This window comes from Falco biarmicus, chromosome 10 (assembly GCF_023638135.1).
Source record: "Falco biarmicus isolate bFalBia1 chromosome 10, bFalBia1.pri, whole genome shotgun sequence".
In the NCBI taxonomy this organism is placed as follows: Eukaryota; Metazoa; Chordata; class Aves; order Falconiformes; family Falconidae; genus Falco; species Falco biarmicus.
The window spans coordinates 7452068-7477064 of record NC_079297.1 but is presented as its reverse complement, the minus strand read 5'-3'; the positions used below and the strand labels follow the sequence as shown (position 1 = coordinate 7477064).

The window sequence follows — 24997 nt, the reverse complement described above, 5'->3', positions numbered from 1 at the left end:
TACCTCTGGTACACCAGCCTAAGCAGGTGAACTGCATTAAGTGCTAATGTACCCATTAAATGGTACTAATGGAGCTCCAGGCAAGGTCCATTTCCCTTGTTGGGGGTGAAGGCAGAAGGCAAGGACAGAGGGATACTTTAAATGCTGTGCTGTTGCCTGGAAAGTCGCCCTTTTTTCCACTTCTGCTGTATTTTCAGGTTAGTGAATGCTCCTTTTTATTATACTTACAATCCTAAGCAGCAGCACAGACCTGTATCCCCAATACATGTAACCACCCTGAGAAGAGGGTCTTTCCCCTGCCGAGGGGCTGCCGAGGGCCCGGGTTGCTCCCTGCTCAGTGATGTGCAGCCTGGCTGGGCTCAGCTGCTCCTGGCTCAGCCAGCAGGGCCTGGGAGCCGGGGGGGGGGTGGCCCTGCTGGGCTCCCAGGCGCTCTCGGCTCAGCATTCATCTGCTGGCACCAATCCCTGCTCCTATTTGCACGGGTGATACCACCGGGAGCTGGAGGATGGTGGGAAGAGCCCCATCCCCCTAAGGAGGGATGCTGCGGCTCTTCCCTCCCCCCCCCGGTGCTGGGTCTGCTCCAGGCGCCTCCCCCGCTGTAAATCAGCCCCGGGGCGGCGGGGCCCGGCCAGGAAAGCGTTAACCTTCCCTGCAATGCTGCATCCCAGCTCACGGTGGAGCTGCCTTCCTCTCTTCCACCCCCAACTTCCAATTCACTCCAAACAACTCCGGGACAGAATTGCAGGGAAAAGCCGGCGGTTCAGCCTAGACTTGTTGATCTCCGTTCCGAGGCAGCAGGAGGAAGTGCTGGAGCTTTCCTTTGTGTCCGCGCCGGCAGCGGGCTGGGGGGGCGGGGGCAGATGCGGCTTCGGCGCTGACTGTAGGCAGGAGCGAGGAGCCGCAGCCGAGGGAAGGCCTGGGAAAGCTTCCTGCCGAGGGATCCGATTTACCTCGTTTCCCTTCCCCTCCCCCCGGGCTCCGTGGACAGCCGGGAGCGCCACCGCCATCCCTCCGCCTTGAGGCTGCCCGCGGGGGGATGCGAGCGGGGCCGCCCCTGCTGCCCGCCCCGCCGCACGATGTAGCCGCCCTCGGCCCCGCACAGCCCCGCACCGCCTCGCTGGGAGCCCGCAGGAGGAGGTAGGTGCGGGCCGGGCTCGGGCGAGGCGAGGGAGCCTTTCCCCGTGCGCGGCGGCGGCGGCGGGGAGCAGCCCCGGAGGCGGCCTGGGGGCAGCGGCGGTGTCTCGGTTTTGGGGCTGGGGGGGACCTGGATCGGCGGGGAGGGGAGCCGAACCCCTGGGGCTGTGCCGGCTGGGCGCGGGGGAGCCGTTCCTTTCCGCGCCGGGGTTTCTCTTCGTGCCATCTTGTGTAAGCAACAGTGCTCAGGGCTGTCATAAGCCACCCGGCTTTGCAGGGAAGGCTCGGGGTTTTTCCTTGTTCCGATTTTCGTTGATTTCTTTGTTATGCGGAGGTTGGCGTGGGGGTGTGGGGGGGCATCCCTGGGTAGCCCGGAGAGGTAGAGTGCGTCGTTAGAGTGGCTGGAGATAGCCCCCCTCCCCCTTTTCCCTTCCCCAGCTCTTTCCTCGGGGAAATTTGCAAGCCTGGAGTTATAGAAAGCTTCCGCGCCTCCCTGTAGCCTGCAGGGCCGGGGGCATCGCCGGCTCCGAGGGCGGGGGGTGCCCCGGTGGGGTCGTAGGGGCACCCGGGGTCCGGCAGGGCCGCTCTGCGGGAGGGAGCGGCGGCGGGGCCGGGCGCTCGGGAGACGGCGGTGGCGGGGCCGGTGCGCTCCCAGCCGGTCGCTCCGGGATGGGTGACAACGCGCCAGCGCACCCCTGGCCAGCGGCCCGGCGCCTTTTGGGGCGCGTTGCTGAGCTCTGCTCTCCCCTCTCGCTCGGCAGCTCCCAAACCTTTGCTAGCAGAGGCTCCCGGGGCCGTGTCCAGCCTCCGCGCCTCTCCCGGACGGGGTGTGCGAGCGACCCTCCCGGGGCGCCGCGGGGAGGGGGGGGGACCGGGACCGGGCCGCCGCCCGGGGGAGCTCGGCGGCAGCGCCCGGGCCGACACGTGGGAGCGGGCGGCCGCCGGCACCGCGGGCGCGGACAGCGGCCGGCCGCCGGAGCGCGGTTCAGCACCGCCAGTGCGGACAGCGCCGCCGCCCCCCCGGCAGATTAGCGGCGCCCGGCGCTCCCCCGCGCGGGGATCAGGCGGCGGCGGCGGGGGGCGGCGGGCGGGGACCCACGGCTTGGCCTCTCTTGCAGCTCCGGGCATGGAGGGGAAGGAGAGGTGAGGAGAGCGTCCTGCCCCACGCCGCACCTTGGAGCGTCCAGCCTGAGGGGGACCAGCGATGCCTCTGGGGATGAATAAGCATGGATCTCGCTCTACTACCTCTTTGCCTCCGGACCCCACCGAGATCGTCAGGAGCAAGGCCTGCTCCCGAAGGGTCAAGCTCAACGTGGGGGGGCTGGCCCACGAGGTTCTCTGGCGGACCTTGGACAGGTTGCCACGGACCAGGCTGGGTAAGCTCAGAGACTGCAACACGCATGACTCCCTCATGGAGATCTGTGATGACTACAACCTGGAGGAGAACGAGTACTTCTTCGACAGGCATCCCGGGGCATTCACCTCAATCTTGAACTTCTACCGTACTGGCAAGCTGCACATGATGGAGGAGATGTGCGCCTTGTCCTTCAGCCAGGAGCTGGACTACTGGGGGGTGGATGAGATCTACCTGGAGTCCTGCTGCCAGGCCCGCTACCACCAGAAGAAGGAGCAGATGAATGAGGAACTGAAGAGAGAAGCTGAGACATTGAGGGAAAGGGAAGGGGAGGAATTTGATAACACTTGCTGTGCTGACAAAAGGAAAAAGCTCTGGGACCTCCTGGAGAAGCCCAACTCCTCCGTAGCGGCCAAGGTAAGAGCTTCACGTTTCTTCTCAAGCCTTGTCTATATTGGCTCATGACTGGTGATTCTTACAAGGTGTTGTCCTGCTAATGTTGCTTTCATGTCTGGAGGCTTGTGGATGCTCAGAGTGAAGGGGAGAAAGGCCTCTCGGATGCAAACAAGTTTTAATTTATTTTTTTTGGGGGGGGGGGGGGGGGTGTGGCGGGTAGTTTGGACGGGATCTGGTTTGAGGCAGCCCAGGCCGCTCAGTGTGGGAGCAGCTCCACTGCCCTGTGGGTCAGTGTACATGGATTGCTGTGGCTAGAGGTTGTAGGCTTGTTATCCAGTGGCCGCCTTGGTGCGTTTTGTAACAGAGATTTCTTTGGGCCTAAAATGTGTGTCTCCTACTGCTTAATCAAACTGGCCTTTAAGAAGAGGAAATGTATTTGAACTTTAAGACCCAGTTCTATTCAGGAAATAACGCCTCCCCTTCTAAGGCTTAATTTAAAATTTTGCAGCGAAACACATCTCCTAGTTGTTTGCATCATGTGCTCCAAGGCGGTGGATCTGCTAAAGCCAGTGTTTGAATTTCATCCTTTACCTGAATCCAGCCTATTTTAAGTCGCCCTGTGCAATACTGCTGCAGCTCTGTCTCTGTCAATAGTTGAAGTGCTGCTTACTCTGAAGTTGGTACTGGTGCAACAGATCTATTTGAAGGCGCTTGGAAGATAAGATCCATGTTAGGAGAAACCAATGTCAGAGTTGGTTCTGATAATTTAGCTGTCTCATGTTAGTCACGTTCTTTAGTGAGGAAAATCTCTCTGAACGCAGTGATTCAGTAACCATGGGGACAAAAGTGAAGGGGGAGAGGTTGAAAACTGTGTGATGAATAACTGAAAAGCACGACAGACAGAGCAGTAGGGACCCAAACTTGAATTTTTTATGGACCAGTGTCCTCACAGTCTGGCAAAGTAGTAGAAAGAGGCCCCAGCTATCTCTTTAACGTCACCTCCCTGTTGTATGTACATTTGCAAATGCAAACCTTGGCTCCATCTCATAGGGAGCCTGGCTTTGGTGGGCCACTTATGAAAACAGACTTCTTCTTTCCCTCTTTTCTCTTATCAAAATGTTGCGCATCATGAACCAAGAGCATGTGTGGAAGTTTGGGGAAGGGATTTTATGAAGTGTGGAGCTAAATGGCTCATTCTGGCAGGGGAAGGGAGAGGCATGGTCGGCTGCTGAACCGATTATCACTTCTTTAATGACAAACGGAGGCCCAGAATGTCTCTTTTTCTCCAATGGCACAGATGACACTGTGCTGAATGCATTAATCATTTATAAGTCTCCTTTGGCACAGTCCTGGAATCCTGAAACACAGGCCCCGGGCTTTGCTGTCTGTGGCACTGACTCAAAATCCATTAGAGACTGTTGATGTTCATGATTTATTGTATATGAGCAGGGGTCATTCTTGCCAAATAAGTGTCTTTTGTGATTTATAAATGAAATACTGTAGTATCATTTTCCGAGAAAATTCTCGGAGTAAGTGCATTCGGCATTGCAGGCTTTGGATTAATTGAGAGGGAATGGTAATGCATTATTACCCTTGATGTTTAAAGCTACCATTCTGTGACTTCATTACTGTAATGAAAATGGTGCTGTACGTTCTCAGACCTCAGATATTCCAGCAGTTCCCAAACACCAATTTCTACTCAATTCAAATGTAGCAAGGAAAATGTGCATGATGAACAATTAGCTTACCAGGCAGGGACAGAAGAGCTGCTAAGCCTATTCTTTATCCGATTTTCTCCCTGCTGCTGGATAGCTTTTCTCTCATGCCAGAGTATGCCCTTTGCTTTGATCACCTTCATGAGAATTCATTCCACACATTGAATAGGCTGGACCAAATCTCCTACTCCTGATGGAAGGATGTGGGGAGAGGGACTTGGCAGCCTGACCTGTTATCTGACCTAGCTAGCTGTGCCTAGGCTCTGTTTTCAGGCTGAATTTTTCTAAATCTGACAGCTCCTGGCCAGCTTTCCTCAGCTGTCTGCTCAGTGGAGCACTTTCGCTAAGGCCACGGGCCTCCAGGAACTTCTGTCACCTTTCCTAAAGCCAGGCTCCATCTGCTTGGCCAGGTCTGGGAGCTCAGACTGTTCCTATGGAAAGGGTACAAAGTAAACTATTCTGAGGTTTAATGACTGTCACTGAAAGACCTAAAATCACCATTGGGAAAATCTGTACTAATCTCACCTATTCTTTTTCTTCAGAGTGCCACTCAATGCAAAGTTTTTTTTCCATTTAAATGTAACAAATCGAGGCTACCTTCATGTTTCCTTTAAGAAGTCTAGAAAATGGCTACAAATGCAGGTTCTCCCTGAAACCTAACACAAACCCCTCTGTAAGCCATGTCCCACCACCTAACTCCCGCTCCAGCATGGTGAGCTTTCTTGCCAGCTGTCAACGTTGTTTGTATTTTCACGTTTTCTGCACAACGCTTGACCTGACTCCTCCATAACAGCTTGCTGCAGAGCTTCTTATGGTTATACTGGGACTGGTTGAATACTGAAAGTGTGAGTTGTGTTTTACTTTTTTTTTTTTTTTTTCCCCAAAGGAATTATGTGATAAACCTCAGGATGCAAAACAGCATTCAAATAGGAGAAGAATCCCCCAGACCTTAAATTTTGTTGCTTTTTTTACCCAGTGGGGATTTATCCATATCTTTTGGCTAATCTGTCTGGCTTTTAAACTAACCACCTCATGGCAAGCAGTGTCTTATTTATGTGCAATGCTTCACCCTGTACGTGACTGGAGAGAACACTGTTAGACTTTACAATACCCACTCTATGAGAGCCTCCCGATTTCTGCAATGAGGAATTGGACAGCTGGTGAAGCCCCAGGCTTGCCTTGTTACCCCCCAGCACTAGCAGAGCTGGGGTGTTTGCTCCTTTCCTGTAACACTGCAGTCCCTTGCGGTTGTCACTGAAGCTGTGCTGTCCTTGTGTGAGATGCTCTAAAGCCATGGGGACAGCATTCCCAGCCCTTCCCCAGGCTCAGGCTGGGCAACCGGGGCCCAAACTATTTCACCCACCAGTCCATTTAACTGGGAGGCACTTGCTGTGCTGCACTCCCCTGAGCTAGTCTTGCCCAGTGGGAAAACCCCTATGCACAAAATCGACCAAATGAAAAAATACTTAACCAGAAGTTATTTAAAATACATTGTAAGACTAGAGGGAGAAATTAAAAGTTTTATTAAAGGACCAGTTTCTCCTGTTTCCAGTGACTTTGTCTGTGTACTTCTCAGAAATATTCATTGCAGTCTTCATTGGATGCTTCCTCCTCTTCCTGCAATTGCTGTTTTTGCATGTTCCTGCTTATTTTTATCATTCTCTCAGTCTGTGTGAATAGTCTGGTGGCTGATTTTTGTTTTTTAAACAGTGTTCTTCCTGTACTTTTGTGTACTCATAACATCCATTTTAAACCATAGAGGACACTCTGGTGTTTTCATCTGTCCAGATTTACCCTAGATGAAGATGAGGTGGAGATATTTTCTGGAGTAGCTGTTACATTTTTTGGTATGGTAGATTTCCTTTCCCCAGGAAAGAAAAGCAGCTCTCCAGAAGCCAAGCAGAACTGCTGCTTTTTCTTGGGACTTAGTGTCCATGTCAGGGCAGTAGTGACTAGCAGTTCTCCAGCACTCTGGTTTGGGCTTTTAATCTTAATTACTCTTTCCCTTGCCAAGGCTAAGCCTGGGCAGCTTGTTTCTGGTACCCACAATGCAGCTAGCAGCCCTGGGTTTCCAAAGCAGAGGTCCCTCCTGTAGCTGTTGTTTTTACTAACCAAGCTAGTTAGGATCTGTGTGTGTCTTGCCTGCCTGGTGAGACATTCATGCCCCTTGAGAGAGCCAGCCTAGCTGTTATTTCAACTAGTCTTCATGGCATCCTGAAAAATCACAGGCTGCTGTTGTTCTGTGCCTTCCAGTATAAACAAGTAACAAATTAGAACAACTCAACATCTTAACTAACTTATATGGTCTTGGAAATCCTCTGGTCACCTGGACCTTTCCAGCAACTCTGCAAAAATATTGCCCTTTTTGCCCCTTAAGAGGAAAAGAAATCCTTTCTTCTTTTAGTCCTTAGAAATTATTTTCCCGATCAATATTTGAGCAATTAGTGTTGCACAGAGCGGAGGGGGGGAAGTCTGCTCGTCTTACAGACTCCTCTGCATGTGCTGGTTTCATCTATTTTTCTCTTGCTGTCCTGAAGGCTGAGAAAAACACGATGACATCACCCACTTTGCAAAAAGCTTCTCTGCATATCTGCATGTCAAGTAGGATGTGCACTTCCTCTCCTCCTCGCTGCCTCCACTTCCCACTTGTCCCTGTCCTGTTGGGAGCTCAGCTGCAGCAACCCCTCCATTCTGACAGGCTATTTCGCATCCTTTCCCCTGTTCCTACTACGTCTGCCAGTGCAATAATATCACGTTTATCCCTGAAAACATGCAACTCCAATTCAGTAATCTTATTATGCATGCCTCTACATTTGTTGAACAGCTTTTCTCAAGCTGCCCACTGCTCTCTGCTGCTAATCTCTGGATGCATTGCTTAGGGATTGGGGAGGTTGCTCTGTAAGCTCTTTTCTTATTATTGTTGATAGTAGTGACAAAATAAGAATGATAAAGCCTCTTGGAGATGCATTTGCTACATCTAGAGAGTTCTTCCCCCACATGGGCTTTCTATTCCTGGCCCTCCCTTATGGCATGCAGTTTTCATTCATCTCCAAACCTGCCTGAATTTAGCATTCAGCAGAGGAAACCCCTCTCTTTAATTGCAGGGGTCACATCTTAGCCCTGTCTCGTCTGCCTCTGAGGCTACCATCACAGGGCAGATGTTGACTTTGTCTGTTAAAGCCAGATTGCCCATATTTTGCTGGTATCTGTAGCTTTCATTTTTCTGATGCGGCTACTGCCTTGGTTTTCCTGCTATATATAAAAGACTTCTTTTTTTTTCCCTTCATCCAAGGTAAACTCCTGTCTTCAGAGATCCTAAAAAAGCAGAACCTCGTTCCAAAGCCTTTCCCCTGGGTTCACTGATTTGCCACTTTGGTCTATAGTTTATTGCTGGGTTTCTAGCACAGTGCTGTCCTGTGGGTGCACAAATCATTGCTGTTCTGTATCAATCTCTTTTCAACCTGCAGCTCCTTTCTGGGGGCTTGTCCTTCCTGTGAACTTCTGAAATCTTTTGTCTGGGGAGCTCTAATTCCTACATCATTCCATGCAACGTGTCCTCTGCCTCACTAGTGACCTTCCCACAATGTATTGCTGTGCTGCCAGATCCCAGAACTCTTCTGCATTACAGCCTCCCTAAACTCCCAGTTTGAGGGGTAGAAGAGAACAGCCTAGTAACACTGCTGGCTTGGTAATAATGTCCTGTGACTGTTTCCTGGCTCTAAAGAATCTTGCTGGGAGTCCTTGTCCAGGGTCTCTCATATGTTACGTCACATAACACTACATTGGTAGTCTCCCACATTTCTAATGCAACATCCCATGTTATTTCCTTCATGGGATGCATCTGCCAACAACTTGTTCTAAGCTCTTCAAGTGGGAGCCTCACCCTTCCAAGGTGATCCTTTCTCTAGACCTGTTACTGCAGCCCTGAGCAGCCCTTGGATCCAGGCAGGCAGCTGCCTGGCAGTTCTGGCCTGAAAATGGTTTGGGTTCAGCAGTTTACAATCCAAGCCTGCAGGTCTGCAGTCTATAAAGAATTTTATAAAAGGGAAGTTAAAACAGTTACACCTGGTAGTTCTTTTGATGTACTTGCCGTACAGTCCATGAAGTATAGTATGCATGAACAGATATATGTACACATACTCCTGGATTGTTAATTTAACCTGTAACTTTCTGCTAGGAGAGCCTGGAGCAAGTCTTCCCTGAGCCTAAGCATCCACATCAGTGGGAGACTGCCTGCCTGCGTGTCACAGGAGGGAAGCAACAAGCTTATGTGCTAGGGCTGAATCCCTTACAGGACGTGCGCTATAGAAATATAGTCAAAGCTATTTTTAAAGCACCAGTTCTCATTTGTACCTTTGAAAAATGTCTCTGAGAAATTAATTCCCTTTGCTGCTCATCATTCTTCCATCCTGCTCAGCCTGTGAGCAGACGTGGTTTAAGGTGCCAACACCACCAGTCAGAAATGTAGGAAATCTTGTAAGAATAGAAAAATCCCTGTTTTGTTCAACTGTAACTGCAGAGGTTTAGTAATAATGGGATTCAGAAGAAAAGTACTGGGCCTGATCCCCACCCTCCCCTCCCCCAGATATGCTGGTGTGGTGTAATGCACACAATGTGTGGGTGCAGCTTCAGCTTGTACCTGTACAAGGCGCTTGCATGTGCTGCTGAGCCAAGCATGCTGTGCCCCATGGGTGCGTGCTGCCTGCAGCCACAGTCAAGGCTAGCTGTGCAGGGGAGCTCCAGCGCTGTGTGAAAAAATCAATCCTTCTCACTTTTTAAAATACTTTCTTCACTTAACTCTTCTTACACAGTGGGATAAATATCCTTGCCATCACGTTCCTCCTTTTACCTCTTTCCCTTGATCCTGAAGATCACAGTTTTCTTCTGATTTCTTTCAACACAAATACCCCCATGGAAAGGAATAATCCAATGTTACTTTTGCAACGTGAGTGTTGCTATTTGTCATTGCTAATGGCAAAATATTTATGTCAAAGAAAGTTCACAGCTGATCACTTAGTTCTTATAATAAACACAGTCAATATGATTTACTCCATGGAGATATCTGGCAGCAACAGAAGAGGCACAAATGCGGCCAGTGAATGTGAGCAAGACATTAATATTAGCCTTCTCTCAAGAAGTTACACATAGAAGATACACATCGTCACTGCTGCTACCACGTTAAGGCAGACAAGGACCAGACCCTTACTGTTGGGAGAGTTGCCTGGTTTGTTTCCTGGATCTTGAGGCTTAGCTCCATCGTGGGCTGGGTTGGCTTCCCATGTGTTGCAGCAGTACTGGGAGCACTGGCACCATTGGTATGGCAATAGCTGAGCTCAGGCTTGGAGGTCTCTCATTATGGGGCAAAGCTGCTTTGAGGGCCGAGTGGGTATGTTGGCTCTGCATTGCTCTGTGCCATGGACCTATGAGCTAGCAACAGCTCAGGGATCCCTGCCCCACACCCCATCGCTTAACTGTCGCGTCTGAGCTGCTTTAGCTTTGGCACTCTTTATCCTTAAGATGACTTTGCTCTAAGTTTAGTCCCTGGGGCAATAGCCACATGTTCACCTCCTGGTGCTCTCAATTAGTACAGCAAAAGTAAACCTTGTAGTAAGCTTCCCCGCTGAGTTTGGCTGGTCTCTGGTTTCTCTCTCCTGTCCTAACTCTTCCAGGCCTCTGTCTCCTTTACAACCTGGCACTAGCTGAACATGTTTACCAGGAGGATTCGGTGAGGTCTTACTCTGATTTTTAATTAAAAAGGTCTACTCTTTATTCTAGGCCAAGCCTGGAAGAGTGCTGAGCACCCCTAAGCAAACACTATGCCTTTGTACCTGCTATAGCCCCTTCCAAAATGCCAGCATTTAAACACACCCCAAGCACATCTATTTTCTAGGTCCCTCAACAGCCCCAGCAGCCCCAGCCCTGCGGCTGTGGAGGAGGAGGTGCTGGCATTCAACTCCCATTGAATGTAATGGGAACAGATGAGTATTATAATGTCTGAACTCATCAAGCAAAGCTCTCAAAATGCTTTGAAAAGATGGATTAGTTAAGGCTAGGACAAACCTGTGATATATGTATTATCCTCATCTTAAAGTGAAGAGGTGATCATTGCCCCAAGGTCAGCGAGGAAGGCTAGGGCAGAGCTGGGGGGGGGTCCTAGCTACCCCCTATCTTGTGTCACCAGTACATTTTCACGGTATAGATGAACTTCCAGTGGCCTCTGCCGGCAGTGGGGTATTACAGAGGGAAAGGTGCTGGCAGCCCTCTGACAGTTTATTCAAGGGGAAGGCGTGAGAAAGCAAACCTGTCCTTGTTTCCGCACAGGTATTCCTACTTAAATGAGCCCAGTCTGCATGGGAAGGTCCTGGGAAATTTTGTCATGTTTGAGGAATGCGTGGTTACAGGAAAACTGGCAAGTCTTCTAGTAGATCTAAAAGCAGAAGGTCTGTGCTGAGGCATTTTCAGCACGCTGTGGTGCAGCTCTGACTCTAGTGTCAATGGTGTCAAGTGTGTTTGAATAGCAGGAGGGTACATATGTTAGACTATATATGTAAATAGCTGTATTGTGAAATGATAAATCATAATACATATCTGATGTAGTATATGTTGATATGTATGCACACATAGTACATTAAAATTCCCCTTCCATATGGGGAATTCCTTTGTACCAAAATTAACCTATATAAGCAAGGTATTTATTGTCAATTAAGAACTAATCCTAGCAATGAGTTCTGCTTTGAGCACAGAAAACATAATGAGCGACTCAAACATTACTCAACTCGAATAGTATCTAAGACAAAGCAATTGCTGTCTTTGATAGTAACAGTATCCGTGTGAACGTTATGGTCAGAGCCTGGTCTTTCTGGTAGTTTGGGACCTCCCTTCTAGCCTGGCCTCAAAGATGTATTGATGTTTTTAGGAATGTTCCTCCTTTCCCCATTTGCAAGTCTCACCTAGGCTGTTGTGATTCCTTTGGGTGTTCTTGCTGAAGGTTGCAGCTATTCTGGTCCAATAATGTGGACCACCGATCCCATGGCTGTGGATGTTTTGTGACTGCACCCTGAGGTGCTGGCACTGCAGTGTGGGGAAGGTGGCGTTAACTCAGCACTCTGCCTTAGTTGTGTGCCTGAAGCCTGGGAGTGGGCAAGAGAAATCAGTATCAAAGCAAAAAATGAAGTACTTGTTGGTACCCGAATCTTGTATCGACAACATTGGTCAGGCATCCATCTAATCTGATAAAAAAAATTGTTGCTAACAAAAGTTGGATTGAACAGTCAAAGCAAATGGAAGGAGCAATTTATTTTAAAGTTCATTTTTTTTCTGCAGTGCATAATCAGTTCCGGTTATTAGAAGTTGAACTTATTCAGTGCTATTTGGACTAGGATTCATGAAGAGTCTTCAGCCAAAAGCACATATTAGGTTTTTTTATTTTATTTAAGTGCATTTGCTCTTGCTCACTTTTGAGCAAAATGGAGCTGTAAATCTCATTTGCAGTACATAAACACATAAACACCAGAAATGCTATCTTGTCGGTACTGATGGACAAAATGTTTCTAAAACTTAATTATACTTACCAATTTTGTTTTAGACTTAAGGTTCCTTGTGGGTATCTCTTAAAAAAAAATACTAATTTTGCTCAAAAAATAAACTGAAGATGTGAGCAAAGATATCTGTCCCAGTCTTGCTACTTTTTCTGTAGGGAGCAGGAACTGTAGTAAGCACACTTCCCACAACACAACAAATCTCTTCCACTTGCCAGGTATGCTTGGCTTGGCTGGTTTCAATGGTATCTAGTGGTGGCATAAACTGGGAATGGAAACATGTTGTGGCACAAAGCACCAGGAGCAGCTCTTTGGTTCCTTGAGGACCCTTTTAAATGACAATGTCCAGTCTTCTCTTAACTTTTTCTGCAGTGATTCAGCATCTGCCCGTCCCTAGCTTTCTCTACCCTGGTATCTGAGTGCATTGTAATTTGTCCTCACGTTTGTCTTGTAAAGGAGAGCAGCGTGATTATCCCAATTTACTTGGAGAGGGTATAGAGGGACTAACTGGCTTATCAAGGTCTGTGATGGAGCAAGGAACAGAGTCATAATCCACCCCTAATCCCAGGACCACTTTTCTCCTCTGGTGCAGCTGGTTTCCAGCCATAAGCATTCAAGAGGCAGCTGCAATATATAAGCGTTTAATGCTTCCATGAAACTGCCTAGGGATCCATCCCAGATTGGGTTTCTTCATATTTCTGGGAATCTTGTTTGTATCTGGCATATTCTCAGCTCTGAAAAACTTCATTCGCACAGCTGTAATTTTTCTGTTTGTTTCAAAATGTCCATCTATTGCTCTGCAGAAATACTTTCTTTTGCATCACGTGCTCCTATCAACCGTAGCAATCACACATTAAACAGACTCTCTTTACTTCTCATAGCTGGTGCATTTGACCACTTCCACTATTAATAATTACCTTCACATCCTTATATTTCTCCAAATCTGTCCATTCCCAAGAACTATGGGTTCATCAAGTGTCTGGATAGAAAAGGAGTGTAACTCTCTTTCTGAAGCCATGTTTGCTGTCTGCTATCAGGAGTTGGAATAGGGAGATTTTTATTTATTTGTGAATTTTTAGTAAATCTGTCCTTCATAGCACTAAAGTTAAATCTTTTTAGAAAAGGGAAGAAAAAAAAAATGTTGTCTCCTCTCCTGTCAATGTGCCAGAAGTTTATTAATAAAACATCATAATTATACATTGCATTTCTTCTCTCCTTTCATCTGAGGATCTTAAAGTGCTTCACAAACATTAATTAAGTGATCCTCATGTCTATCTGGTGCAGTAACTATTATCATCAATCTACACTTAAATATGACAAAGCAGAAGAAATAGTAAATAAGAAAATTTCCCAGATACAGGCAAGAGTAAACCTGATTTAGGAAGGTTTGAGCAGATATTATAATTTTCTGGTTGCGTTTTTTGTAAGTGAATCCACTAGTCTGCCTGTCAATGTGTCTGAGCCATTATATCTGAAGTTGATTGGTGTTGGACACAGGCTGAAGACAGCAGTTAGAAGATTTTCTAGACCAACACAGTATTATCTCTGCTGGCAAGAGGGAAGTTGCGACTGGCAGCAGAACTCGTGTCGCTGGTAGAAAGCAGCAGAGCTAGTGGCGGAGGGCTTTCTCCAAAGCCGCCTCTGTGATGGGATTTACTGATCCTTGCTCCAAGAGAGCCTTCATTTGTTATCCTTTGCAGGAGGTGGCCCTGCGGTGCAGCCCATCAAGTGCGTGTAGTGTCCCACAAAGGGTCTTCTTAACCCTCAGCAGACCCAGCTGGCCACCAAGGCTGTCACAGCGATGGGGTCTCTTCCAGTGCCCATACCACATGAGTGCAAGGACCCAAAGCTATAAGCCCAGTGCAGCTGGTCTCACCAAGGTGTCACTACGCAGAGTGGGGGGACATTCACCCTTGAGCCTTTCATTTCTGACTGCTCTCCTGCTCTCTTCCCTTCCACAGGGAGCCACTGCAGAGCTGCTGCTCCCGGGCTGAGTCTGCTTTTGCAGGGGAAGGAGTTTTTGTGGTGTCGCACCTAAGGTAGCGCTCTCCTTTCCATGCACAAAGCTTTAGGAAGTCCTGCACAGGGTCAACTGCAACAGTGGCCTTAGTTCTTTCCCCTCAGCCCATGGACTAAGAGTTGCATGAGCATCTATGTCTTATTATCTTGACCAACATCACTTAGGAATGGGTTTGTTCTCAGAAAGAATAGTTTTTCTTAAGGTAGAACAGAGATGATAAAAAAACCCAACCAAAACCCAACAATGTTCTGGCAGCAAATGCACTCTCATTTTATAGATGTATCTCATGCTTATTGCTAGTGAGCTGGATTAAGTTAGTCAACACATGGTTATTCTTAGCCTCTAGTCTTCCCCAGGTAAGCGTCTGATTGATCTCGGCAGGTTTTACAGCATATAGCTGAGAAAAGCCATGTCTTTTCAATGTGCTACCTGTTACTATGACGAAAGCAGGCTCACACAACAGCAGTTTTGGTTTGCAGTGTTAAGTACCTGCTGGTTTTTGCAAGGTATTAAGATAGATACTGCCTGTGTTGGGAAGGACTACGAGAATGTGGTCTGGCATGGTTTCCCAGGAGGGCTGAAGACCCTCTGGTACCACCAGAGCTCTTGGATACGTCAACCCTGAGTTTTGCCTTCTGGAGGAGGTGACAAGCAGCACGAATGACACTTATTTTTAGTTTATTTTGACAAAGTTGTGGGATAGGTAGCTGACTCCAGGTACATTGGGTCCTACTTATTGTTATTTTGATCCTTCAAAGTAAATTTGAAGCAGGTGAGGTGCAGTGTGTGATGCCTGAGTCCTACTCATCCGGGCCTCCCAGCCCCATCTTGACTGAAGCAGATCTTGCCAAAGGGAGCTTTTCAGGAGTCAGAACCTCACACATCCTTCACACCACCCAAGGTACCAACAGACTCAACACTTGCTGTATGTGTTTTGACCCCTTTCTGACTCCCAGGCTCCTGTATCTGGCTCGGTATGGCAGGACAGGGCACTTTTGGGCTGTCATGGTAAGGAGATACCTCCACCAAGTGTAAGATGTGCTGCATTCTAGATCACGTCAGGTATCAGAGTTCATTTTGCTAATTGACATGTTTGTGTTTTGCATCTGCGTTTACACACAATGTTATTCTATAGGAGTAACTTTAGACTTCTAGCAATCCCAGGGAATGGTCTCATTTAACACCTGTGGCCCTGGCCAAAGCCAGCTTTAGCATATGCAATCTACCTACTGAAATATAAGACTCCCATCATGCTAGGCAAGTGCATCAGGTCCCACTGGAGTGATACCTGGCTTTTCTTTCCTCTTTTCTGAATGTTAGGGCAGGTATAATTCTGCTATTTTTGCATGTCTGTTAAGTTAAAGAACAAATTTGCTAAAGTTTCTGGCTAGGAATGAATGTCCATGAACAAAACCCACTTGACTTGGTACTTATTTTTAAGGATGCTCTTAAGAGCTTCTTGTAAGTTGGTGTGGAGTACTTCTTAGTTTGCACTGTCTTCTGGAAAACTTGCTTTGTGGTCTAGGTAACGTGGGCATGGCAATGCCACTTCCAGGAGTAATAATGTAATTTGTTGAGTTCATAAACTTCTTGCAGAAAGTTCCATCCCTTTGTTTGGTGTTTACATAGCACTAAGCGCAACACTGTCCTGACTTACAGCTCAGGTACGCTACCCCAAAACAAGTAATAAATATGTTTTACAGAGAAAACACAAACTGCCGTAGAAAGGTATGGAATTCATTTCCATAATTGCTAATCCCATAACCAAACTGGCCGGTTCCTTGAGGAGAAGTGGCAGAAGGATGGCATGCCTCTGCCTGCTCTTTAACCATGCTGCTTACCTTACCACCCCTAGCTCCCCTAAACTGAGATCCCGGTTTTCAGTAGGACTCTGAGCTCTGCAAAGCAGCGAAGGATTACAGGACCTGTTTGGCTGTCCTCCTCTTGCGGAGACTTGCATGGAAGGCAGTGATCTCCAAAACAGGGAGCAGGGCAGATATGGAGAGAAAGTTATTGCTTTGGCTGTCCCTGCTTAATTCACCTAAGCTGGTTGCATCACAGGTTTTGTCAGTATAAACTAATCCCGCAGCAACTGGGTAGCGTTCCCCCAGGCACTCCATGCCAGCTCTGGTACATGAATGCGCTACTGATACTTTCCACACAAATGTAACCTGTGGTCCTGATTTGAGCAGACCTAGGGATGTGTGTGCAAAGGAAAGATGAACAGCTAGGTTGTACACGCAGTTGCCGTGATTTAGCATGCAAATCAGGTAGCTGGAATACGCAAATATGTCTTGCAGTTTATACAAGCAATTACTTAATCTGTGTGTGGAAAAACAGGATAATTGTGTGCAAATTAGACATATCATTGCATACAGTACAGTTGAGTGTTTAAATGGTCAGCAAATCAGATCCTTTCTATCAGTAATTAATGACTTTTTATCCTAAGGGAAGCTAAGTACTAAGTCTCTTCCTAATTTTATTCTTTTTTCCTTTTCCACCAGGTTCTTAAGCAGTTCACATCTCTGCTGTCATTTCGTCTCTTGTTCCCTACATGATCACCAGCCTGCTGGAATATTTCTTTTCCTTAGCACTTTTTTTGGGGGAGTAAGCCATAATTCTGGTAATAGACTCCCTTTTCCTGCTTGCAGAATGATCTTTTGCACCAAAAGTACATTGCAACCCCCCCTTAAAAGCCTGTTTCTTTCAGTAGAAGTCCTTCACCATTGACCTCCTTGCTGCAGTCTTTCCCAAAGTGTTTCCAGCAAGTCAAAATGTAGCTTGATGTTTTTGAATTCGGGCCTATGGCATTGTACTGTTCTGGTTTGTCTTCCTGCCGTGCAGGTGGGATGAAACCCCAAGCTGGGATGATGGTCTGTTGGGCACTGACATAGGTGATATTGTCAGATCTCAGGGGTCATGGCTTTGCTGTGAGTTCTCTGCACAAACTCCAAAAGGTGACTTTTCTCTTTTGCACCTCTGATGAACATCTGTAAAAGATGGCAAATCTCTCTTTGCTTTTCCCATGCTTGTCTTGTTAGAATGTAAATCCTTTGGGCACTTCTTTGCCCTGTACTGGTACATCAGAGCCTTAATTCAAGGGGCAAAACAAACACAGTCTGTCTTTTTGCTGCCCTGCTGGTGGAGCATCATTTCTCCTTGTGTTCTTCAGAAGGAATACAAATAAAGCTTAGTTTTGCCAGCTGTCGCCTTTTTGATTTAGTATCTTAGGTGGTCAACAGCTAATGATTAATCTTAAATGTCACCCCTTTTCCTTTCACACTGGCTTCTTAAACTGTTGGGATGTTTCAATACATTTTAAGTAAAGCAATGATGCCCTGTGCCAAAGAACAGAGAGCAAGTATGGCAAAGCTCCAGCCTTTGCACCTGTTCTGGTTTGCTTTTTGTGTGAAGTGCTGTATAATTGTCATCTTCATTAGCAGTCTGCTGAATTCTGGTGTGTCAGGAATTAAAAACTCTAATGAATATGGATTATTTCAAATATTTCCCTTTGGGACCCAGTACAGAACGGAGTTTTTTGAAGCTATATGTTCATATAATAACATGGAATGGAAGATGCCTTCCCCTACCCTTTTTCAAAGTTATCTCTTAAGAGTGAGTATCAAAACAGACAGCTGATCCTCCTGCTCTGCCTGGGGCATACATGATGCTCAGATCCAGCTGACCCTCTGGCTGGATCTGGCTAGAAGCAAAATGAAAACATTGCTAACAGTTTTCTCTTAATACTCACATAACTTTCAGCATGTGAGTAGTCTCCTTGAAGTTGACAAGCCTTAAGCATCTGCTTAACATTAAGCATGTAGGAAAGAGGGAGCGAGTTATGGTGCAATTAAGGGACCCATTTCACTGAGGAGGCCAGGAGTATGTGCTGGTTAAGTTTCTGTGTAAATAAGTAAATTTTCCTCCTCTAATTAAAATTCTTCAGTGCTTAAGGTTAATGTGTCATCTGCAACATCCAAGAGGCCTGGAGAGATTGTTTCTGTGAAACAGACGTTTGGCAACCTGCATTCCCTTTTTTGTCAGTTTGGATACTTTTTTGCTACTGATTGCAGAAATTGGATTCTTCATATCTACAGGGAAGGCTTGTCTCTGCGGCTTTCCTCCCAAGGGGATCACAGAGCGCTCTTCAGGAGTCTGCTTAATTATTTCCACTTTGCTGGCAGGGAAACTGAGGCACACTAGCAGCTTTTGCATCTCCCAAGTTGGGTCTAGTCCACAGGCCAGTGTTTCCCACAGCAAGTCAGCCGTGCAGGCAGTGCCAAACCACCCAGCTGAGCTGGTGCCCATCAGGTGTGTGCTGTGCCCCCCTGGCTGGGGCTCAGAGCAGGCACACCAGCAGTTCCCTCCCTCAGCTGGCATGCCTGGCTGGTAAGCTGCAGCGGAGCATCTCATGGACCCGAGCCCTGGCATCCTATGTGACCATTGAGGTCTCATCTGCTGTTTGTGGCTACAGTTATGACGGTGCTGGGCCCAGGAGCTGTGAGGTATGGCTGAAATGGGGAAGGGAATCTGTATTTTTCTAGAATTCAGCCATCTGTCTCCCATTGCACATCCAGAGCAAGTCCTTTCCCCTCCCTGCTGAAGGGAACCTTGGATTCTCTCTCCTGTCAGCATTGCAGAGCCAGGCTTACTGCAATTGTGGGACAAAGGGGGGAGAACCTCTTTTTGACCTCATTTTGGAAATATCCTCCCAAACTGCATAGCAAAATCCCTCTCAAAGCAGCAATCCATGTAACAGGAGCTTTCTGATGGACGATGTTTCTCACCAGGGTGAAGGAGCAGGATGCCCTTGCAGCAGCTCAGTTAGATCAATAGGCTGGTAGAGGCAGGGCAGCTTAAAGCTATCTGTTACTCTGAAGCTCTTCTTGCTGGGGAAAACAAAGGGATAAAACTTTTACAGGAACTTTTAACCAGCTCGTAGGGGGGGTGTCTCACTGTAGGTGCAGCAGCTGAGCGGTTCCCCAGGGAAAGCCCCTGGCCCCGCTGCAGCCAGCCAGCACACACGGATGCTCTCCAGCCTGCGGAGAACATAGAGGTCTTTTTTTGTCAGACAATAAATCTCAGGCCTTAACTGGCTGTACAGGGATACTATTCCTCTCCAGGTGAAGAATCATACAGCCATAAAATTTTGTAATATAAACAAGGCAGACGTGGTCAGAATCCTATTTGGACAGATTTATAGCTTGACTATGGAGCAGCAACCTTGCCTGGGCTTTATGCCACCAGTAATTAATATGCATCCTGGGCTCTTTTCCTTCTGGACAGTGTACTCTTGCATGCTTGTGTTTTAGACTGTGAGCATGAAAGTCTGCCGTCTTCTGAGAAAGAGACTTTCCTGGGGAGGCTGTGCTGGAAAGCTACTGCCCTGCAGATTGTGTGGAAGTGAAAGATAGCAAATGGCCCAGTTTGGGAGAGCAGCACTTCCCCAGCACGTTTAAAGCCTCCAGGTAGCTGGCGCTCAGTCTTTGTGCGGTGATTGTCATAAACACAGTCAATGTTTGCCATGGTTTCTGCCTATACTGAGATGAAGAGGTTGTTGAAGAAACCACGTCTTGTCTGTGGACACTGGACAGTGATATCCAGCTCCCTGCCCTGCCTGTGGGATGTGTATGGTGAACAGCAGCTGTATCTAGGTGCAAATACCTTCACCAAATCTTTGAATATTGAATGAATTTCTCTGCTGCTAATTTATTCCAGTCTAATTCAGCAAAGCATGTACATGTAGGCTTCACTTTCAGTGTGTGCTTTCCTAATGTGTGTGCATCTCACCAAAGCTGACTAAAGGTGTGCTCGTGCCCTCCTGAAAAGGATCAGTGGCATGGAAGGGCTGGGTGTCTATTGAGCAACCTGGAGTGCTGTGATGGAGGGAGGCAAGGACATCAAAGAGAGATTGATCCCTGGCAAACCCTCCTGGCAGCAGGGTCCCACTTGGCCCATGAAGAGGCAGGAGACCAGATGAGGCTAGATCATGTTGCCTCAGTATTTACCTCCTGCGTTCAAATGTAAGCCACAATTTTATTTTCTCCTCTTGATGGATCTTCCTGGAGCGACATCGGTGCCCTTCATTGTTCTCCTCATCCATGTGTTCACACCCAGAGGGTGACCGCAGGAGTTACCACCCCTCTTAGCTGCCCAGACTTGCCATTTTTCATCATTCATCCTCGGGTCATCTCTTAGGTGTTCCTTTGCAACTTGTACTTCAAAAACTTTGAAAAATAATGAAGGAATTAAAGAAAAAGGCAGGGAAGTGAGAAAAACTTACCCTGTTATTCCAGGGGTCATGATCCCAGCACCGGATTTGGGCACAGATTTTCAACTTGAATAGTCCCCGCATATGAAATCCCTGCTCAGCATCATTGAGCTCTGTAACCAGGAACTACCCACAATAACACAATTCTCCTTCTCACAGAACAGCTGTTCCCTTTTTACCATCCTTCCCATTTTCTGTAGCCATTCAGTCACAGTGCCTGTGTACAGAGGAGTTTTGGCATTGTGAGCCCCCTCCCCCCATATCAGTAGGGGTATGGTGTAAAAGATGTATCTAATGACCAGTGACCCAGCGCCATTCAAAACTGTCATCAGGGAGGAGGCAAGATGCTGAGCACAGTAAAACCTGTCACCTTTAGGATGTGAATTTGGAACAAGCACTGTTGGGTTGCTGGCTTATTTGTTTTATTGTTAATGAGATTTCTCTGCATTTTTTTGTCTGTATGGTTGGGAAAACATGTCTTGGTAGGCCAGCAATCCTAGAAATGTAGGCTTTAACAACAAAATCAATGTAGTTTCATTAGACTTAGCACTTGGCGTGCAATTATGCTGTTTTCTCAACAGCAAGTGGATGTATCAGTTCGGGCAGGGAGAAGGGCTTAGCCTGGGAGCTTGCTGAAGCTTGCCTGGGTGTGGACATTGGGCTGCTGGAAGCCAGGGCTTGTGTTTACCAAACACCAGTTTTGCACTAACTCCCCACAGTGATGTTTTTGTACGTGCTGCGTGCAAGACAGTTTACTCCTTGATTGCGTATTTGAAGCCATGGAGACTGTGAAGAGCAAAGGCTATCTTGTGTTTGGGATTGAGTTAGTCACTGAGGGTTGAATAAAAGCATTCTGCAGCAAATGATTCCATCACAGGTGCTCTGTGACCCTACCACACATTATCCCAAAATAACTCTGTCACGTGGCAGCTTTACAGCATACGTATGGGCCAAATTAATGCTTTTTAAGCAAGTAGATTGGGTAAAAGGACCTGGTTTTTCTGATGAATGACTTAAGCTGTGTTGATCAAATGACAACTAGTCTGAAAGGCTGGTTGCCATGGGATTGTCTGATAGCTCAAAAAAACCCAAAAAACAGCAAAGTTTATTTGGGTTCAGAAGTTGATGGTATACCAGCATTAATGTGAAGGCATGTGGTTTGGTCTGTTTATACTTTCCTTGCTATTTACAGAGCACTCTGGTGGTTTATGAAATTTCATGTGAGACGGCAAGAGGCAAGTGTGCACTGGGATGCTCCAGTGCTGCGCAGATGAATAGCACTTTGTGCTGGCAAAGACCTGGGGAAACTCTGCGCTGTTGGCTGCCTTCATGTCTCCATCCCCACAGAGCCCCTTCCCAGCATTCCCAGCATTTCTGGCAGCGTTTGATTAAAGTCTTTAATCTGAGCTCTGCGTTGCAGGAAAAGCATCAAAAGCAAGCTCTCTCCTTTACCTCTGGCAGAAGGTAGGAGCTGCTTCTGCCCAAGCTGAGCCCACAACTAGGTCTCCTCACCAGGGTTTTCAAAGGAGTAAAGTTTTGTTGTATGATACCACGCATGGCACCAGAATGTATGTGTATTTCTAAGCCTTTGGGAAGGCGCACAAAATGCGAATGGAATGGCAGGTTAGTTGCTGAGGTGAGCAACACCTACTACATTCAAAATGACCTAACTGGTGTAATTATAGAGCTAACAGATGTGTTATAATTGAGTTTTACAAGTGAATGCTTCCCCCACTGCTGGGGGAAGGGTATAAAAGTGCATAAACTATCAAATTTGCTCCTTTAAAATTTATTTAATGATAGAAGGTTTGTATGGTACAAGGCGTCTATATTAGCAGCACTAAGAATGGTGAAGGTCACAGGTAACCTGGAGATGTTACTTGTGGGATCCAACTTTACTGTAGACTAGCAAACTTCTAAATCCCTTTCCACTACCCTTGTGTCCCCTTCCTGTTATTGACATTTAGGGAAGCTCCAGAGAAAGGAGTATTCTGAACATTTCATACTCGTAAAGGTGCAAATCATTCCTGGGGCTCGCACCATTAAAGAGATATTTGCAGTCATCAAGATGATGGATGGTAAAGGCTCCTGAGCTTTTTGGGGGAGAGCTACTCATTGACTGCAGAATGAGAGGGTTTGTAGAAGGATTAGCACTCAATAAATCAATCACAGGAGTACCAATATATTATCACTTGGGTTTGGAATATCCCAAAATAACTCAACACCCTGGCAATTTTGCATCATTTATATACTCTCAGCTGGGTAATATGACTTTCTAGAAATGGAGAAGATAAACTGAGCTGTTTTAAGAGGGTCTGTCTCTATTACTCGCATATTACTTCACTTTGCATTCTAGCAGAAATAATAATTTTCCCCAGGGGCACCATTTGTTTGTATGTTCAAAACACAGCCCCAGATGCTAACACCGATAAAACTGAACGTTTTCTTAATTAACAGCCTCAGAAAGCACTGCATCAGGCAGGTAGATACCATCAGCACTTTAGAACAACATACACTTAGAATGGGATGCAGCTATTTATTAAAAGCTTCTAGAAAGCCAGCAGTAAAACTGTTTGTTTTTCCAGCACATGTTGTGCACTCGCTGCTATTTCTCTAGGTGGAGGGAGCAATCTATGAGACGGTAAAAATACACAACATAGACCAAGAGAACTGTAAAATTATGCTGAATAAACAGTAACCCAAGGAAATCTTCCTAGCTTACAGCTTTATCTTCTGTGTGAGGCAGAATAGGTTATAGGGCAGGATTTGATTTGAGGGGGTGCATTGGGCAGCGTTGCATGGAAGCCTGGATGCATCTCTTAGCAGAGAGGACAGCAGCGTCCAAGCCAGGTGGGAACACACTGAGACAGGTGCCTTTGGAAGCAATTTGTTGCAGGATGGGAGCAATGAAATCTATCTTTTGAGATGAACTCAACATGCATAAAACCAGCGAGGAGATGCAATTTGTATTTTCCTTTCTGCAGTAACGTGCAGTGCAGATCAGAGCTGGAAATGGAGCAAGAGAGAGAGGTTTGAGCCCAGGAACAGCTGTTTACCTTGGGAAAGCGTTGGTGGCTGATGCCAACAAAAGGCAGGCAGGGGAAGCGCTCAGCTTGAGAGCAGGTGACTGGCAGAGGAGGATCAGGTGGGATGAGTTGTGTTGAGAGCAGGCTGCAGAGAGGCTGTGAAGCCTGAACCACGTTGACTGTGGGCCTGGGGAGCCATTTGGACTGGATGGGGAAGGTCTCATGGACTGTCACTTTCAGATTTTTAGATGCAATGTGGACGTAATCTGTCATTATGTGTAAAGCTGCAACTCCAAAGTGGCTTTGGAGTGGCATTTGCTGTTTCAGACCTAGAGACAATGGAGAGAAAGTAATTTTTCCTAAAATAACAAGCACGTCAAAACTTAATTTTATTTATTGGCCTTTCCAAAAACCCATAAAAATGCTTTTACAGAAATACCCACTGCCTTGCACCTGGCTCCAGAGGCCCGGGGAGCATGTGGGACCCAGCATGACTGCTGCTGGTGTCACTGGGAGCCAGACATGAGGTCTGGGCCCTTGACCATGCACTCGTACATAATTAATTGGCGTAGTTTTGAAAATGACATTTGCTCTGTCTCGTGTCAGCCACACACTTCTGGCTCCGTTGAACTGCTTATTCTTTTGCTCAAGCTTTGCCCTTGCTCTGACAAAGGATTTCTAGTAGTTTATTTTTGATTGCTAACAGCCTGGTAGAAAGTTATAGGCGCAGATGTTATTTTCCTGGTAATGCAGAATTCCACTGCGGTGGGGTACTTTTTAAGCCTGTCCGTCAGACAGATAAAACAGGCTCCTTTTTTCTCCACTGTCAGATTTTTCAAAGGCTCTTTCAGAGCAGGTGCATAAATTATAACAAAACTGAAGTTGGAGGAAAACTCTTAAATCTGCATCCTACTGAGAGGGATTGTGGGGAGTGGAAAGTATGAGTCATGACATGGCTACTTCTTTTAGACAGAGTTAATGCGGCTTCGGGCAGAACAGGGGAGAGTCCTCTGGAGGGGCAGCCTGTTCTTGCCTCTTTAAAATACATTTCCACTCCTGCAAATCTGATCGGAGTTTCAAAAAAACCCCAAGAAAACAAAACCTCCAAAACCCCAAAAAGGAAACAAGTCAGTGAGATGGACTTATCCTTTGTTCTTTCTCTAAAGTCCAGCTTCTTGGCTTGATTTCCAAGTATTTCGGTATTGAGAATGTGGCAGTGTTTAACTCCATGTTGGCAGCTCAGTGACTGCCTGGGGATTTATCCTGGCTGCCCTTTACCTCTGCAGACACACTGGTGCATGGAGCCTGAATGAAATGCCCGGGCCGAAAACTTTGCCCCTGATTCTCTCAACTTCTGGGTTACATCAGGTGCCCCACTGCAGCCAGGGAGGTGGCCGGTGCCTGGAGTAAGATCTGCTCTCCTGGACCTCCCACCCTGGACTTTCTGCCCTTGCAGAACACCCTATTCCTCCCCTTGCACAACACTACACGCATAATGAGCTTTATAAATATTAACTGAGAGGCTGAAGGAGCCGTGAGCCT

At 47.1% G+C, this 24997-nt stretch overlaps 1 protein-coding gene across 2 annotated transcripts in view; it reads left to right on the top strand.

Annotated features, from left to right (window-relative positions):
• Positions 1-6: 6 nt before the first annotated feature.
• Positions 7-24997, top strand: part of KCNB1 (potassium voltage-gated channel subfamily B member 1) — a 133136-nt gene continuing 108145 nt past the window's right edge. Inside the window, exons 1-2 of one of the 2 annotated variants that reach the window (XM_056354739.1) lie at positions 7-197; positions 2254-2906. In XM_056354739.1, the coding sequence (XP_056210714.1) occupies positions 2340-2906 (567 nt within the window). In that variant the 5' untranslated portion in view covers positions 7-197; positions 2254-2339. Of the gene's footprint in view, positions 198-738; positions 1139-2253; positions 2907-24997 lie in introns of those variants that run through there. The other variant, XM_056354738.1, reaches the window with a different exon arrangement.